The sequence below is a fragment of the Grampus griseus genome (assembly GCF_964374135.1).
Source record: "Grampus griseus genome assembly, chromosome: 20".
NCBI lineage: Eukaryota > Metazoa > Chordata > Mammalia > Artiodactyla > Delphinidae > Grampus > Grampus griseus.
The window spans coordinates 7,248,135-7,261,216 of NC_139014.1; the positions used below are offsets into that span (position 1 = coordinate 7,248,135).

Genomic DNA, 13,082 nt, shown 5'->3' on the forward strand with positions numbered 1-13,082 from the left:
CAAGAAGGGCTCCTACTGCCCAGGACTTACCTGGAGTTTTGCTACTTCCTTCCTGATCAGGAAGCTGACTTGGTCTCGGTCATTCCTAGAGTAATACAGACGGCACCAGGAAGGCTTTCCGTCTCTGCCCGCCCGGCCAGACTCCTGGTAGTACCCAGCCATAGACTTGGCAATATTCCAGTGGGCGACAAATCTGTAAGATCCAAGGGTCAAGCAGCATGAGATGTGGCAGAAAAGCTGAGGGGAGAAGTGACTCCCAGTCAGCGGAGCAGGGGTCTCCACAGGGATCAGGAGTAGGAGGCTGGCAGGCAGAGAGGCAGAGATAGGCCCCAGAGTAAGCATGGCTAGGACCTTGCAGTCCTTCAGCAGGCCTTCTCGCCATGGAGCAGCTCATGGAAAAACTAGCGGACTTAACGAAACAAGATTAGGACACTTATGAGCTGGGTAAGTCCTTTATAACATCTTTGAAGAGGAAAAAGGATAATACTTATGAAGTACCTACTATGAGCCAGTGTATATATTTGTCTTGTTAAATCATTACAGTGGGGCTTCCCTGGTGGCGCAGTGGTTGAGAGTCCGCCTGCCGATGCAGGGGACACGGGTTTGTGCCCCGGTCTGGGAAGATCCCACATGCCGCTAGGCCCGTGAGCCATGGCCGCTGAGCCTGTGCGTCCGGAGCCTGTGCTCCGCAACTGGAGAGGCCACAACAGTGAGAGGCCCGCGTACCGCAAAAAAAAAAAAAAAAAAAAAAAAATCATTACAGTCACCATCATGTGAGGTAGTCTCATTTTATAGACAATGAATGTGGGATTCAGAGAGGTAAATTTGTACAAGGGGACAGCAGAGCTAGGATTTGAGCCTAGGAGTGTCTGACTCCAAAGTTGATCCATTATAAGACACAGCTGACCCAGGATTCAAACCCTGATTCCAAAGTCCACGTTATCTCAAGTATAGTTCACAGTCTAATTCCTACCCTGACCAACTCAGGGTCACTATGAGGCTTAACAAGACCACGTATGCAAAAGTGCTCTGTAAATCACACAAGGCATTACTGTTGGTGTTAATCAGAGCAAAGGGCTTCAGGCTGCAGCCCAAAATGTCTCCAGAAGGTCAAGCATGCCTGGAGGTAAAAGACTTCCCAACAGTGGCCAGTGTGGGGCTAGGAGGCTGGGATGTACCCATCTCTTCTGGACTGTCCAGTAAACAGTAACAAGGAGTGACGGGAACGAGATCTTTGCCTTCAGTTTTGCACAGGGAGCAGTTTTAAGATAGTTCATTCCACCCCCTCACAGGCTCCAGATGCTAAGGTGGGAGTGAGCGGGGCTGTGTTAAAGGGTGAGCCTGATGGTCTGCATGCTGCCCCCTCTTCTGGGGGATGGAAGAACCGTGCTGTGCCATCACCAGGGAGCAGAGGAACTGTGCACAGAACCTGTCAGCGTTTGGACTATGTACCAGGGACCCTATCCTGGGGCCTCCTTCCCCTCTGGCCCTAGAAGGACACACAGACCTGGCTCCCCAGACAGAGCACCAGGAGGCCCACCCCCCCCCCCCCGGAGCCAGGCCCCAACTGGCAAAGTCAGACAAGAACAAGGGCTCACCTGACATTGGCTTTGTCCACTCCCATTCCAAAACTAATAGTTGCAACAATTACAGGGACCTTCTCCTCCATCCACTCGTTCTGCACCAGCGTTCTTTCAGGAGCCTTCAGTCCTAGAAAAGAGGGGAAGGTGAAGAAGGGAACTTGCATTTCCCTTGGGTTTCCCCTGAGGTCTACCTTGAGTCTGACGCTGTGCTGGGCACAGTATACACACTGAATCCATCACTTACCAGCTGTATGACCTCAGGCCAGGCACTTAACCCACCAAGCCTGAGCCAGTAAACATAGAGACCCAGGCCTGTGTGTGGCACAGAGCACTCCATAAATGTGACAGCCAGGATTCAAACCCAAGTCCATTGGCCTCCAGAGCCTGTGCTCTTTCCATGATACCAATACCTGGGCTAAAAAAACTCATCATCTGCTGCTGGGTGGGCACAGGGTGACAATAAGAATTCAGGCGTCACAATTCTCCTTTTAGATCTCATTTGGGTCTAGACTCCTTTTTGTGAATTTAAGTGAATCACTTTAGCTCTGCCTGGGTATCTGGAAAAAGATGATGGACCACCTGCTTATCCAGGATTCTTAAGGAACAAAAGACCAGCTAAGAGGCTTCTGAGAGGGCTTCCCTGGTGGCGCAGTGGTTAGGAGTCCGCCTGCCGATGCAGGGGACGCGGGTTCGTGCCCCGGTCCGGGGAGATCCCACATGCCGCTGAGCGGCTGGGCCCGTGAGCCATGGCCGCTGAGCCTGCGCGTCCGGAGCCTGTACTCCGCAACGGGAGAGGCCACAACAGTGAGAGGCCCGCGTACCGCAAAAAAAAAAAAAAAAAAAGAGGCTTCTGAGAGTAAGGAGGGCCACGTGGCCCAGGTGCCCCTTACCTGCGTGGTACGCCTTGGCATTCACGCCCCTGTAACTGAGCTCTATAGCCAGCTGTTCACAGGCCTCCCTCGTCCTGCAGTAGACAATGCCGCAGCCGGACAACTGAAAGGGGAGACACGGGAAGAAAATAAGCATGGGGAAGAACAAGACAACCCATCGCACTGCAGCCTGCTCTTTTTATTTTTTATTTATTGGCCGCATCACGCGGCTTGTTCGACCTTAGTTCTCTGACCAGGGACTGAACTCACGCCCCAGCAGTGAAAGAGCCAGGTCCCAACCACTGGTCCGCCGGGGAAGTCCCTGCTTTAAAAGCAGCTCTAACTCTCTCTCGTCAGGCTCACGGTCTCCTCTGAGGCAGACCACCTAGCACAGCCCTGCTACTTTCTAACAAGGCAGGACCAAAGCAGCTCAAAACCCAAATTTTCTAACCCTTGCCTCCTCCCCACGAGCCTTGGATAGGTCTGCAAAGGCCCCCCCACAGGAGGACTCCGGGACACAGGAACCCCAGTAAAGGGGACAAGGCCAGGAAACCAAAGGGACAACTCTGTGCACGAGTTTTAAGAAGCTATGGCTAGTCCTGGCTGAGGAAGCTAGAAAAGCAAAGAGCTTGGAAATGAGAATCCTTCTCTAGGCCGCACACAGCAGCCCGCCGCCCCTGATGTACCTCGGCCCCCCAACCTCAATGCCCTCACCCCTTTATCAGCCTTCTGTCCGAGAGCCTTAAGGCAGAAGTCCCTCAGGTTCCCGTAGGGATCAGGAAGCAGTTCCTTGAACTGCACATCATAGAAGAGGTTGGCCCGGAAGCAGGGAGTCTTGAAGGTGGCAACTGGCTGCTTCAGCTGCAGGGCGGCAAACACATCCTCTCGGACCTGCGGGGTGGCTGTGGCAGTGAGAGCCACACAGGGGGCGTGGGCCAGGCGGGGGCGCAGGGCTCCCAGACGCAAGTAGTCAGGACGGAAGTCGTGCCCCCACTGGGAAACACAATGAGCTTCATCCACCACGAGGTAGGAGAGCAGGTGGCGAGACGCCAAGGAGTTTAGGGCGGGCTGGAAGGAGGCAGAAGCCGCCATCTCTGGCGTGATGTACAGAAGCTTGGTCCAGGGCTTTTCCTGCTCCAGGTCACAGAGCAGCTCCTTCTTCTGCTGTGCTGAGAGCTTTGAGTTCAGGGTACTCACTTGGACCTTCAGGGCCAGCAAGTGGTCCACTTGGTCCTGAGGGCAGAAGCGGGAGAGGGGACTATAAGTGGCCCTCAGGCCTCAGTGGTAAACGTCACTGTGACTCCCTGGGGTATTTCACAGCCATAAAACATCCTTCTCCTACCCTCTAACGTGTCTTCTCTTTGCATAAAAAGAAGTACAGAAGGTGGAGTGGTTGATGTGTGGAGCCAGATAGATGTGGATTTAATCCCGGCTCAATTACCACATGCTCTTCAGCTGGTTCTTAACCTTAACCTTTCAATTTTCTCACTCTCATTCTTTCACTTTGCTATAAAAAGAGTAAAACTACCTAATAGGATTGTTTTAAGAATTAAATGAAAATTTATACTTGGAAGGTACGTTAATGCCCCTAAACACTTAGCACAGAGCCTGAGACTAGTACACACTCACTAAGCATTGTTACTGTTGTTCTCTATCCTCTCTCTCTCTCTCTCCTTTTCTTCATGGTGGATGGCTCTTAACCAACGGCCACACTTCCTCATTTCTGATTCTATCAGTCCATCTGCAGGCCTTAAATATAGTCAGAAGCACAGAACAGATGTTAACAACATCTCAATAAGTTTCTCATCTTTTTTTCTGTCTCATGGCTGTGCTCTCGCCAGAATAAAGCAGAATATACCAGGGATTCCCCCATATTGATTTATACCTCTCTATCCACCTGCATCTTCTATAACATCAAGAGTGCAGATGTGGGCTTCCCTGGTGGCGCAGTGGCTGAGAGTCCGCCTGCCGATGCAGGGGACACAGGTTCGTGCCCCAGTCGGGGAAGATCCCACATGCCGCGGAGCGGCTGGGCCCGTGAGCCGTGGCCGCTGAGCCTGCGCGTCCGGAGCCTGTGCTCCGCAACGGGAGAGGCCACAACAGTGAGAGGCCCACGTATCGCAAAAAGGGGGAAAAAAAAAAGTTTATGAAGATTGAAAAAAAAAAAAAAAGAGTGCACATGTGTACATACGAGAGTGTGTATGTGCATACACATACAGTTCCATATTCCTCCAGGCAAAAAGTTACAAAGGAGGGTGAGAGACCTCAGGCCATCAAAACACAGAAGACTCATTCATAACCCACCAGAGTGATATGCACTAGTGGAGAACCCCACATTTGGGTGATTCAGAAACCCAATACAGAGAGGGATATAGGCAAATCAAAGAAAAATAAGAGGCAAAAGACCAAAGAAGGGTGGACTTCCCTGGTGGTGCAGTGGTTAAAAATCCGCCTGCCAATGCAGGGGACACAGGTTCGATCCCTGGTCGGGGAAGATCCCACATGCTGCAGAGGAACTAAGCCCGTGCGCCACAACTAGTGAGCCCATGCACTAGAGGCCGCAAGCCACAACTAATGAGCCCGCGTGCCACAACTACTGAAGCCCGCGCGCCTAGAGTCCAAGCACCACAACAAAGAGTAGCCCCCACTTGCTGCAACTAGAGAAAGCCCACGTGCAGCAACAAAGATGCAACACAGCACAAAATAAAATAAATTAATTAATAAATTAATTTTTTAAAAAAGACCAAAGAAAGGAGAAGTAAAATTTCCAGCTATTAACCACCACCCCCCCAAAAAAAACACCTTCCTCTAAACTTTCTGGGCTGCCACCTTCATTCCCCTGAGCCTCACCTGAATCAAAGCAATGAGAGGAGAGATCACGATGGTGATGCCTTTGGCCAACAGAGCAGGGAGCTGATAGCAGAGGGATTTTCCTGCCCCTGTGGGCATGCACACAAAGACATCCTTGTCGCCTGCAAAAATACAAGAAGGCAACATCTCAATGCTTCCTGCCTTTTAATCTCTCCCCTTCATCAAGGCTGTTGAAAATTAAACAAGAATGTAGGAAAAACTCCTCGCAGAGTGTCTGGCTCGTACAAGGGTCTCAATATAACCTCAATTCTCTTCCCATCCTTTCTACGAAAAGGGAAGCGGTCCAGGGAGATCTGGCAATGCACACAAACCATTTCCAGTAGTGGCAATAACAACTACAAGGGTAAGAAGTCTGAGTCTGCTGGGCTACGGATGATTGAACTGAACATCCATGAAAGCTGAATACTCCTGGATGAGTGGGCATATCTGTATAGACATGGAAACAACGTCACTTAGAGGGCTTTTGTTTATAAGTGTTATAATGTAATTAACATGGCACTGCTGCTCCCCTTTGACAACAACCATTTGTCAACATATCTCAGTTTTATAATATTATTACTCCTTCCTTCCCTATTTGGGACCCAGACCACTCAATCTTCAACACAGGAATTACCTAGAAGGTGACTGGTTTCGGCTATTCCTGCCATGCCCCCACCCCACCTCCACCTCACTGCCTACACAAAAAGGAGAATGGAAATTTATGAGCTGTTTTCAAAGACAACCTTAGCTTTGTCTACGAAATATCAGAACCAGAACAGCTGGGTGGTTCTGTCAATAAAACTGCAAGTTTTGGGTGACAGATCTACAAGAGCTCCAAAACCAAATATGGCCCAAGGGTGGGGAGGAAGGAAGGGTCAGAAGGAAGGTGTTCTTCCTTCTGTAGTGGCAGCGCTATGGTATAGCCAGCACAAACATAAATGCAGGTAGTTTGGCAACATTACCTTTCACTACAGCCATGGTTGCCCTCTCCTGCAAAGGCGTCTTAAAAGAGTCAAACCCAAAGACCTTCTTCAACGTGCTCCGGACTCGACGCTCAGGGTCAAAAGGAGAGGAAGAGTTGGTACTCATCTTGACGACAGTGGCCAAAGGTTAAGGCAAAGGTGATGATCATATATGGTTGCAAGGAGAACCCTCTGTTCTGCTTTTCAAAGCCTACTTATTTTTTCTATAAGTTTGCTTTATTACACTCAAAACTATATTATTTTCTAATAATATAGCTCCAGGTGAACAGCCTCAAGCAATACATTCCTGGGTAATTATCTCCAATTTTATGCTCGGTGAAAATAAAAACACCCAACTATCCCAGGCCACGGTATAGCGCAGAGCTAGAAATCAGATCACGAGAAAAAACACAAATGTCTTCAGAACAGTTTGGAGAAGATGGAATTTTCTTCTAAGATCCACCCTCTGCTCTATAAGCACAGCCATGACGACCATTCTTCCCCCCAGGACCCCGACCCCTTCTCCCCCCCAACGACCCCCGCGCCCAGAGGAGAGCTCTTCCCTTTTCCTCCTCTGAACCCTAGATCTGTTCTTTCCTCCCTTCCCCAGCCGAAGCCTCCCTCTCTTCACCCCAAGATATCAGAGCCGGCCGTGGGCCCCAAGGAGCGAGGGGCTCTTGTCGGGCAGTTGCTGCCCGCTGGCTCGGGAACTACTCGAAGACCCCCATAAGCCACAGGTAACTCTCAAAAGCCAAACTGCTGGGAACGCAACGTCAGGTAAACCCACACAAGCTTGTATCCGTCGCGCAGTGATGACGTTGCGCAAGCGTTGGCGCGAGGGGCGGAGCCAGACGCGGAAACGGCCGTTTTGATTGGTTCTAGGTCTGAAACGGGCGCGGGGTCTCCTGCGATCCGGAAGTAGTTGCCTTTCCGCCCGGAAGTCGGCTCTTCGGAGTCATAGGAGTGAGCCACGCCGGGGCTGTGGGAATAAGATGGCGGGGAAGAAGAGTGTTCTGTCGTCTCTGGCAGTTTACGCGGAAGATTCAGAGCCCGAGTCTGACGGCGAGGCAGGAGTTGAAACGGCGGGCGGCACAGCTGGTGAGGCCCGAGTAGGGAGCTGGAAGGGGAGAATCGGATGTCTGCTCGGAATGCTGCTCCCCTAGCAGGCGGGAGGGAAAGAGATGGTCATTGTGCCCCAAGTATCGGGCTCTGGAGCCCCGAAGGGCGTTCAGGGTCCTGGGATAGTCGGAGCGTTAGATGCTCTGTAGCAAGAATGGACCGTCTCCTTCTTTTGATTGGATTATTCTTCCGAAACTTACTGAAAGTCTTCTCCCTGCTGGGTATCGTGCTGGGCAGAAGGATGGACGAAGGATGGAGAGGGTCCAAGGCTACTGAACCACCACCTATTTTCTCCGGCCTTGTTGTTTGGTGGGGGAGAGCGAAACTTTTAATTAACAATATGCTTTAGCCATATCTTGGAGCTTTTAAAAATACATCCATCCTGTCTCCACTGCGAGGGAGTCTAATTCAGTAGATCTGGAGAAGAACCTGGGCATTTGTGAGCTTTCCAAGGCTTCTTGGTGATTCCATTACTTTGTGAGTTGTTAAAGCCCATCGGTGATTTTGTTGCTCCACCCTGGTTGAGAATCACAGTGTTAAGAAATGGGAACAGATCTATATGGGGACGTAGAGAGGCAGCAAGTTACCCAACGTGCCTGGGCCTTGGTTTCCTCATTTGGAAAGTGATGGGGGTCGGGGGGCCTTGGACTGGGTTAACTCCTCTCAGTTTTCTGTGGTCTCTGCCTGTCAGGAAGTTCTCTGGTGGTTTCCCAGTAATTTGTTTTTTTGGGGGGCTTTGTTTTTGTTTTTGTTTTAAACGTAGGAAAAGATTTTGTTTCTCAAGTAGGTATGATTGGGAACCTCTCCAGGTGCCCCCATTTAAGGTCCTGTTCCTAGGGGAGGACACACAAAATCGAGAATGACAGAGTCCTTGTCTTGATGAGAAGACAAGTTCATTGGTGCCTATGATACAAGGTAGACATATGCAGATAAAAATAGATGGGGTTTTTTCTGGAATTTTATTTTATTTTTTATACAGGTTCTTATTAGTTATCTGTTTTATACATATTAGTGTATATATGTCAACCCCAATCTCCCAAGTCATCCCACCCCCTCCACCCACCCCCACCCCACCCCCACCACTTTCCCCCCTTGGTGTCCATACGTTTGTTCAAAAGAGATGTTTAAACAACATGGCATAATTGTTCAGAGAAGGGAAGGCTTCAGTTGGCATAATAGGCGGATTGGAAGCATTAGAAACGGAATTTAATATTACTTGGTTTTCTTCCCTGTTCTTTTAATGAATTCATGCACTAAATTCTGTGATCTTCCGAAAAGCAGAATCTGGGCCTAAGGTCACTTACATGAGATTTAGGTTTCCTTTTCTCTTCAGAGATAGTCCTGGCAACTCAGGTGGGGTTTTTTTGCATTCTTTTCCCCATTCATTCATTTTATTTTTCTCTTCTGTTTAAGAGGAGAAGGGCGGATTGGTATCTGAAGCCTATGGAGAGGATGATTTTTCTCGCCTCGGGGGTGATGAAGATGGCTATGAAGAAGAGGAGGATGAGAATAGCAAACAGTCGGTAAGTAAGTCTGTTCCCAAATCCAGAGCTGCTCAGAGGACCATTTATCAGAAACTTCCTGACCTGTACCAACAGTGTTCCATTTCATGCCTAATTTCATCCCCTCCCCCACTTTTATTTTCTTAAGTATCAGTTGAGGAAACTGGGTTGGATATCAGTAGTTCTATTTGAAAATCAAGTTCGTTTTCACCTGAACCATTTTGTATTAACCTTTGAATTGAAACTTGGGGGAAAAGATAGTGGACAATTTTATTTAACACAGATATCCATGGGTGTTTTATGTTGGTTTTCCCTGTTTAGATAATTTATTCCATTTGTAACAGTGCATTCATCCTAATTGGTGTATCATTTATATCTGCACTCAATTCTGTGTTATTTGTAATCTTGGTTGGGGTTCATTCAAATTTTTCGGTTTATTAGAAAGACGAGGAAGGACAGTTATTTGTGCTTTGATCCTTATTAACTCCTTTCTTGACTTTTTACTTGGCACTTTTTATCAAAGTGTTCTTGATCACAAATCTTGCCTGATGTTTAGTATGTGCTGACTATCAAAGGAAAGAGAACTTGCATCTTAATTAATCAGAAAGACTTTAGGTACACTGTCACCTGAGCATCATGGGCCAGAATTTTAAAGTTTGGAGAAAAACAAGGATTCAGGCTGGTGCTTAACACAGAGACATACAAAGTTGAATCTCAATATAAAATCTGGTTATTTAGCAACAGCTCTAATTAAAACGCTCAGTGTTCTATATTATTTGTTTGAAAATTTTGTTACTCGTTGATACTTAAATGTTAACATTAAAATGCTTCACAGGGAATTGCCTGGCGGTCCAGTGGTTAGGACTCTGTGCTTTCACTGCGAGGGCCCAGTTTCAATCCCTGGTTGGGGAACTAAGATCCCACAAGCCGTGAGGTGCGGCCAAAAAAAGCGGGGGGTAGGGGGAGGGCGGGGATAAAATGCTTTACAAATTAAACAAAAACGCGTTTTGTATTTTCTGTTGTTTTGGAAGACCTTTTTATCCCCTTAGGCCTCCCCTCCCCCATGATTGCTGATAATTCAGAATTGACTAAAATTGTTTAGAAAAGCTTTGTAAGTTATTTCATTTTTTTGCTTTTCTTAAGTGCGTACATAGTGGCTTAACATCCATAACTATTTTCTTCAGCAAATTTGCACGATGTGTGTTTTTGAAGTGTTATTCTGTATTTGCTTTGCATAGAATTTTTACCAGATTTAAGCTTTATTTCAAATTTTAGTAAAATCCACGCATCCAATCCCAATATAGACATTCTAAAATGTGATTGTCCTTGGCTGAGCTACATCTCTGATTATTTGGCCTGATGGGTTTCACTTGGAGGAGATTTTGGAGATCGCGTTTAAAACCTGTGGCTCACTGATGCCTTGCAGGACAATTAAATCTCAAAGCCATCAGTGTAGTTCAGGTCTCTCAGGTGGTGTTTATATTAACATCTGGCAGGCTTTTTAATTTGGGGGTTAAAGTGATTGAAAAAAGCAGTTTCAAATGAAACAGTTTTCTGTTGGATGTTAAATCATGGCTCCCGCGTATTGGGGTGTGCTGGGTAGTGGAACGGATGTGGATTATAGCTACCTAACAGGGTAGCTGATCTTTGACCTTCATTAGCATTTAGTGGAATGGTGGGCTAGCTTGGGTGAGGTCAGGGCACACTTTGGAAAATGCCTTGCCCGCGTGGTGCTTTGTGTCAGGCAGGCCCTTTGGATAGGGAGCAAGGCTGGATGGAACGGGTCATCGGCAGTTCTGTGAGCGCTTGCATGGAGGCAGGGCCCACTCAGCTGGGACCCAGGACAGGCTGGGCGTTGCCCTTCAGTCCTGCCTTTCCCCGCTCACTCGCCCTGGTCGTTTGATGCCTACCTTCCTACTGTTCGTGTTGGTGCAGGTGTTGCTGGTTGAAGCGTTGGGGTATAGCGTGTGGGGGTCATGGCACTCCGGGGGCGAACAATGTTATTGGAGCTCTGAATCTGATGTATTTGTGTACATGAAAGACAAAGAAGGAAAAAAAGACTCATACCGGGTTTGAAATCACCGATACTTCACTGGAAACGCCATTTCTGTTTTATCCTGTGGCGCCCGATCTTATCCTTTTCTCAAGCATATTGCCACCTTTCTCCATTTTTGTGTTTGTGGTTTTTAATCTCAGGCATTTTCATTAATATAGGCTATGGCACTGCTGGCATAACAACTTTGAGCTGCCGTTGTCGTTCCCCCCCACCCCCCGCAACATCTCTTTTTCCCCTTCTCTTTCTCTAGAGCCTGGGTCATATGGTAGGGGAGGGGTTCTTGGTGGGACAACCCAGGCTGGGTAGATTTGCTCCAAACCCTGTTATGCATGTGAGAACCTCAGGCCCAGTCCTTTAAGCTTAATCCTCTAAATTCTTTGTCTTGTAGGAAGATGACGATTCAGAGACTGAAAAACCTGAGGCTGATGACCCAAAGGTATTTGGTGTTGGCTGTGGTGGGGTGGCTGGATACGAACAAGGCATTTTTAACAATATGGCTCAGTTCGTGTGTCTAGTCAAGATCTGTCTCACTAACATACTGTGTAACCATGTGTAAGTCGAGGGAGAGAAGCCTGGAGGCTACCCTGGACTGTCCTGAGGCAGCTCACTTTCCAGCCTCGCTGCCAAGGTGAAAGGCTGGGCTGAGTGCAGCAGCCCACCTCTGCTCCAAACCCAGGTGGGCTCTGGGGGTCACTGCCCCTGCAGGTGGGTCAGGTGTGGGAATGTGTTTAGAATCAGGAAGCCGTAAGGGCTGCCTCATGTACCATGGGCTCTCTTTAGTCGTCTAGATGTGAAGAAGGGCATAGAGAGCCAGACGAAATGAGCCCTCTCCCAGCTACGGGGGATGCTGAGCCTCAGCCTTGTTTTTCCAGGCTTGTGCCCTTCCACTCTCGGGTAAACCACACACAATGGCTTGTTTTGAAACAACATAGTCATTTCTTCTTTTGTTTCCATCCCAGTAGCAGCTGAGAGTAATTTACATATCCTTGACCCCATCGTGATGAAGGTTAAGGCACACACGTATACATACATACACACACACACACATACACACACACACCACCACCACCACCACCACCACCACCACCACCACCACCCTGTCCCCCCAGTGTTGGGTACTGTGTGCTGGGCATTAATACAAATGTGCCTGTTGAGGAAGCATTCTTTGGGGGACAAACTTTTTTTTTTTTTTTCAAAGAAAAAGAGTAATTCCATTACTCTGGGCCTGGGGAATAGGGACCAAGTTTTGTGTCTAAAAACTGCTTTAAAACCAGCTGAGGCCTTTAAGGTGTCCTAGTGGAATTTAGGAGAACTATCCCCAATTATAAGGTAAAGCAGGGGTATATCCAAAAATATAGCATGAGCTGTTCCAAATTTGAGCTGATTTTGTGATTGGCTAGAACTGTGCCAACCATTGAAATAAACCCACGAAGAGCTGCGGATGATGCAGATAAGAAATTTTACCGCGAAAGAACGTTTAGGCACCAGCATGCAGGAGAAAAAAGAAATGTTGCCCTACAAACCACAAATGCCAGCTCCTTTCTGTGCCTAGTGAGGAATGCAGGCTTCAGAACCTGGCCAAGCGTTACTAGCAGGAGGGTAGACCCGTGGCCTGCATCAAGGACCGTCCAGCTCTGCTTGGGCTCACAGAAAGAAAATGGTCAGTAGTGTTAGTGTCCATCTTCTGTCTTAGTGTTTGGGGTATTTGGGCCTTGGAGCCTGTGCATAAAATAAGCCTTGGGGGTCGCCAAGTGTCAGGGCTTCAGGTGTAGACAGAAAGGAGGATTTGTGGGACCTGGAGCCTTTATGTGTACAGCTGCCAGCCTTCGCCTGAAGCTGAAGCCTCCTGGGGAAGTTGGCTGGAGAGCAGGGTGCATGCCCTTAACTGTCACCCCTTCTGGAATACAGCAAATCCCCTGGGAATGACATTCCTGTATGAGAGAGGAAGAATGGCCAAGAAAGAGAGGGGGTAGGATGGGGAAGTTGGTTAGTGTCGTTTTGTGTTCAGCCTCCCCCTTCTTGGTCCCACGTGGAGGTTGACTGAGGTGCGTTACTGTATTTCATTCAGTCGTGTGAATTTCCAATCTGTGAAATGAAAAGTCCTCAAGGAACAATTTCTGTTCCTGTTAGGGAGCCCTCAG

General features: G+C 48.3%; 2 protein-coding genes across 3 annotated transcripts in view; one reads left to right on the forward strand and one right to left on the reverse strand.

The window, feature by feature from the left end:
* Window positions 1-6,420, reverse strand: part of RECQL5 (RecQ like helicase 5) — a 37,810-nt gene extending 31,390 nt beyond the window's left edge. Inside the window, exons 1-6 of one of the 2 annotated variants that reach the window (XM_082679117.1) lie at window positions 6,265-6,420; window positions 5,303-5,424; window positions 3,167-3,685; window positions 2,474-2,576; window positions 1,599-1,710; window positions 31-193 (exon numbers count right to left, since the gene is read on the reverse strand). In XM_082679117.1, coding sequence (XP_082535243.1) covers window positions 31-193; window positions 1,599-1,710; window positions 2,474-2,576; window positions 3,167-3,685; window positions 5,303-5,424; window positions 6,265-6,391 — 1,146 coding nt within the window. In that variant the 5' untranslated portion in view covers window positions 6,392-6,420. The remainder of the gene's footprint in view (window positions 1-30; window positions 194-1,598; window positions 1,711-2,473; window positions 2,577-3,166; window positions 3,686-5,302; window positions 5,425-6,264) is intronic. The other variant, XM_082679116.1, reaches the window with a different exon arrangement.
* An 819-nt stretch (window positions 6,421-7,239) lies between these two features.
* Window positions 7,240-13,082, forward strand: part of SAP30BP (SAP30 binding protein) — a 34,202-nt gene continuing 28,359 nt past the window's right edge. Inside the window, exons 1-3 of the mRNA XM_082679952.1 lie at window positions 7,240-7,362; window positions 8,797-8,906; window positions 11,330-11,377. Of these exons, the coding sequence (XP_082536078.1) occupies window positions 7,257-7,362; window positions 8,797-8,906; window positions 11,330-11,377 (264 nt within the window). The 5' untranslated portion in view covers window positions 7,240-7,256. The remainder of the gene's footprint in view (window positions 7,363-8,796; window positions 8,907-11,329; window positions 11,378-13,082) is intronic.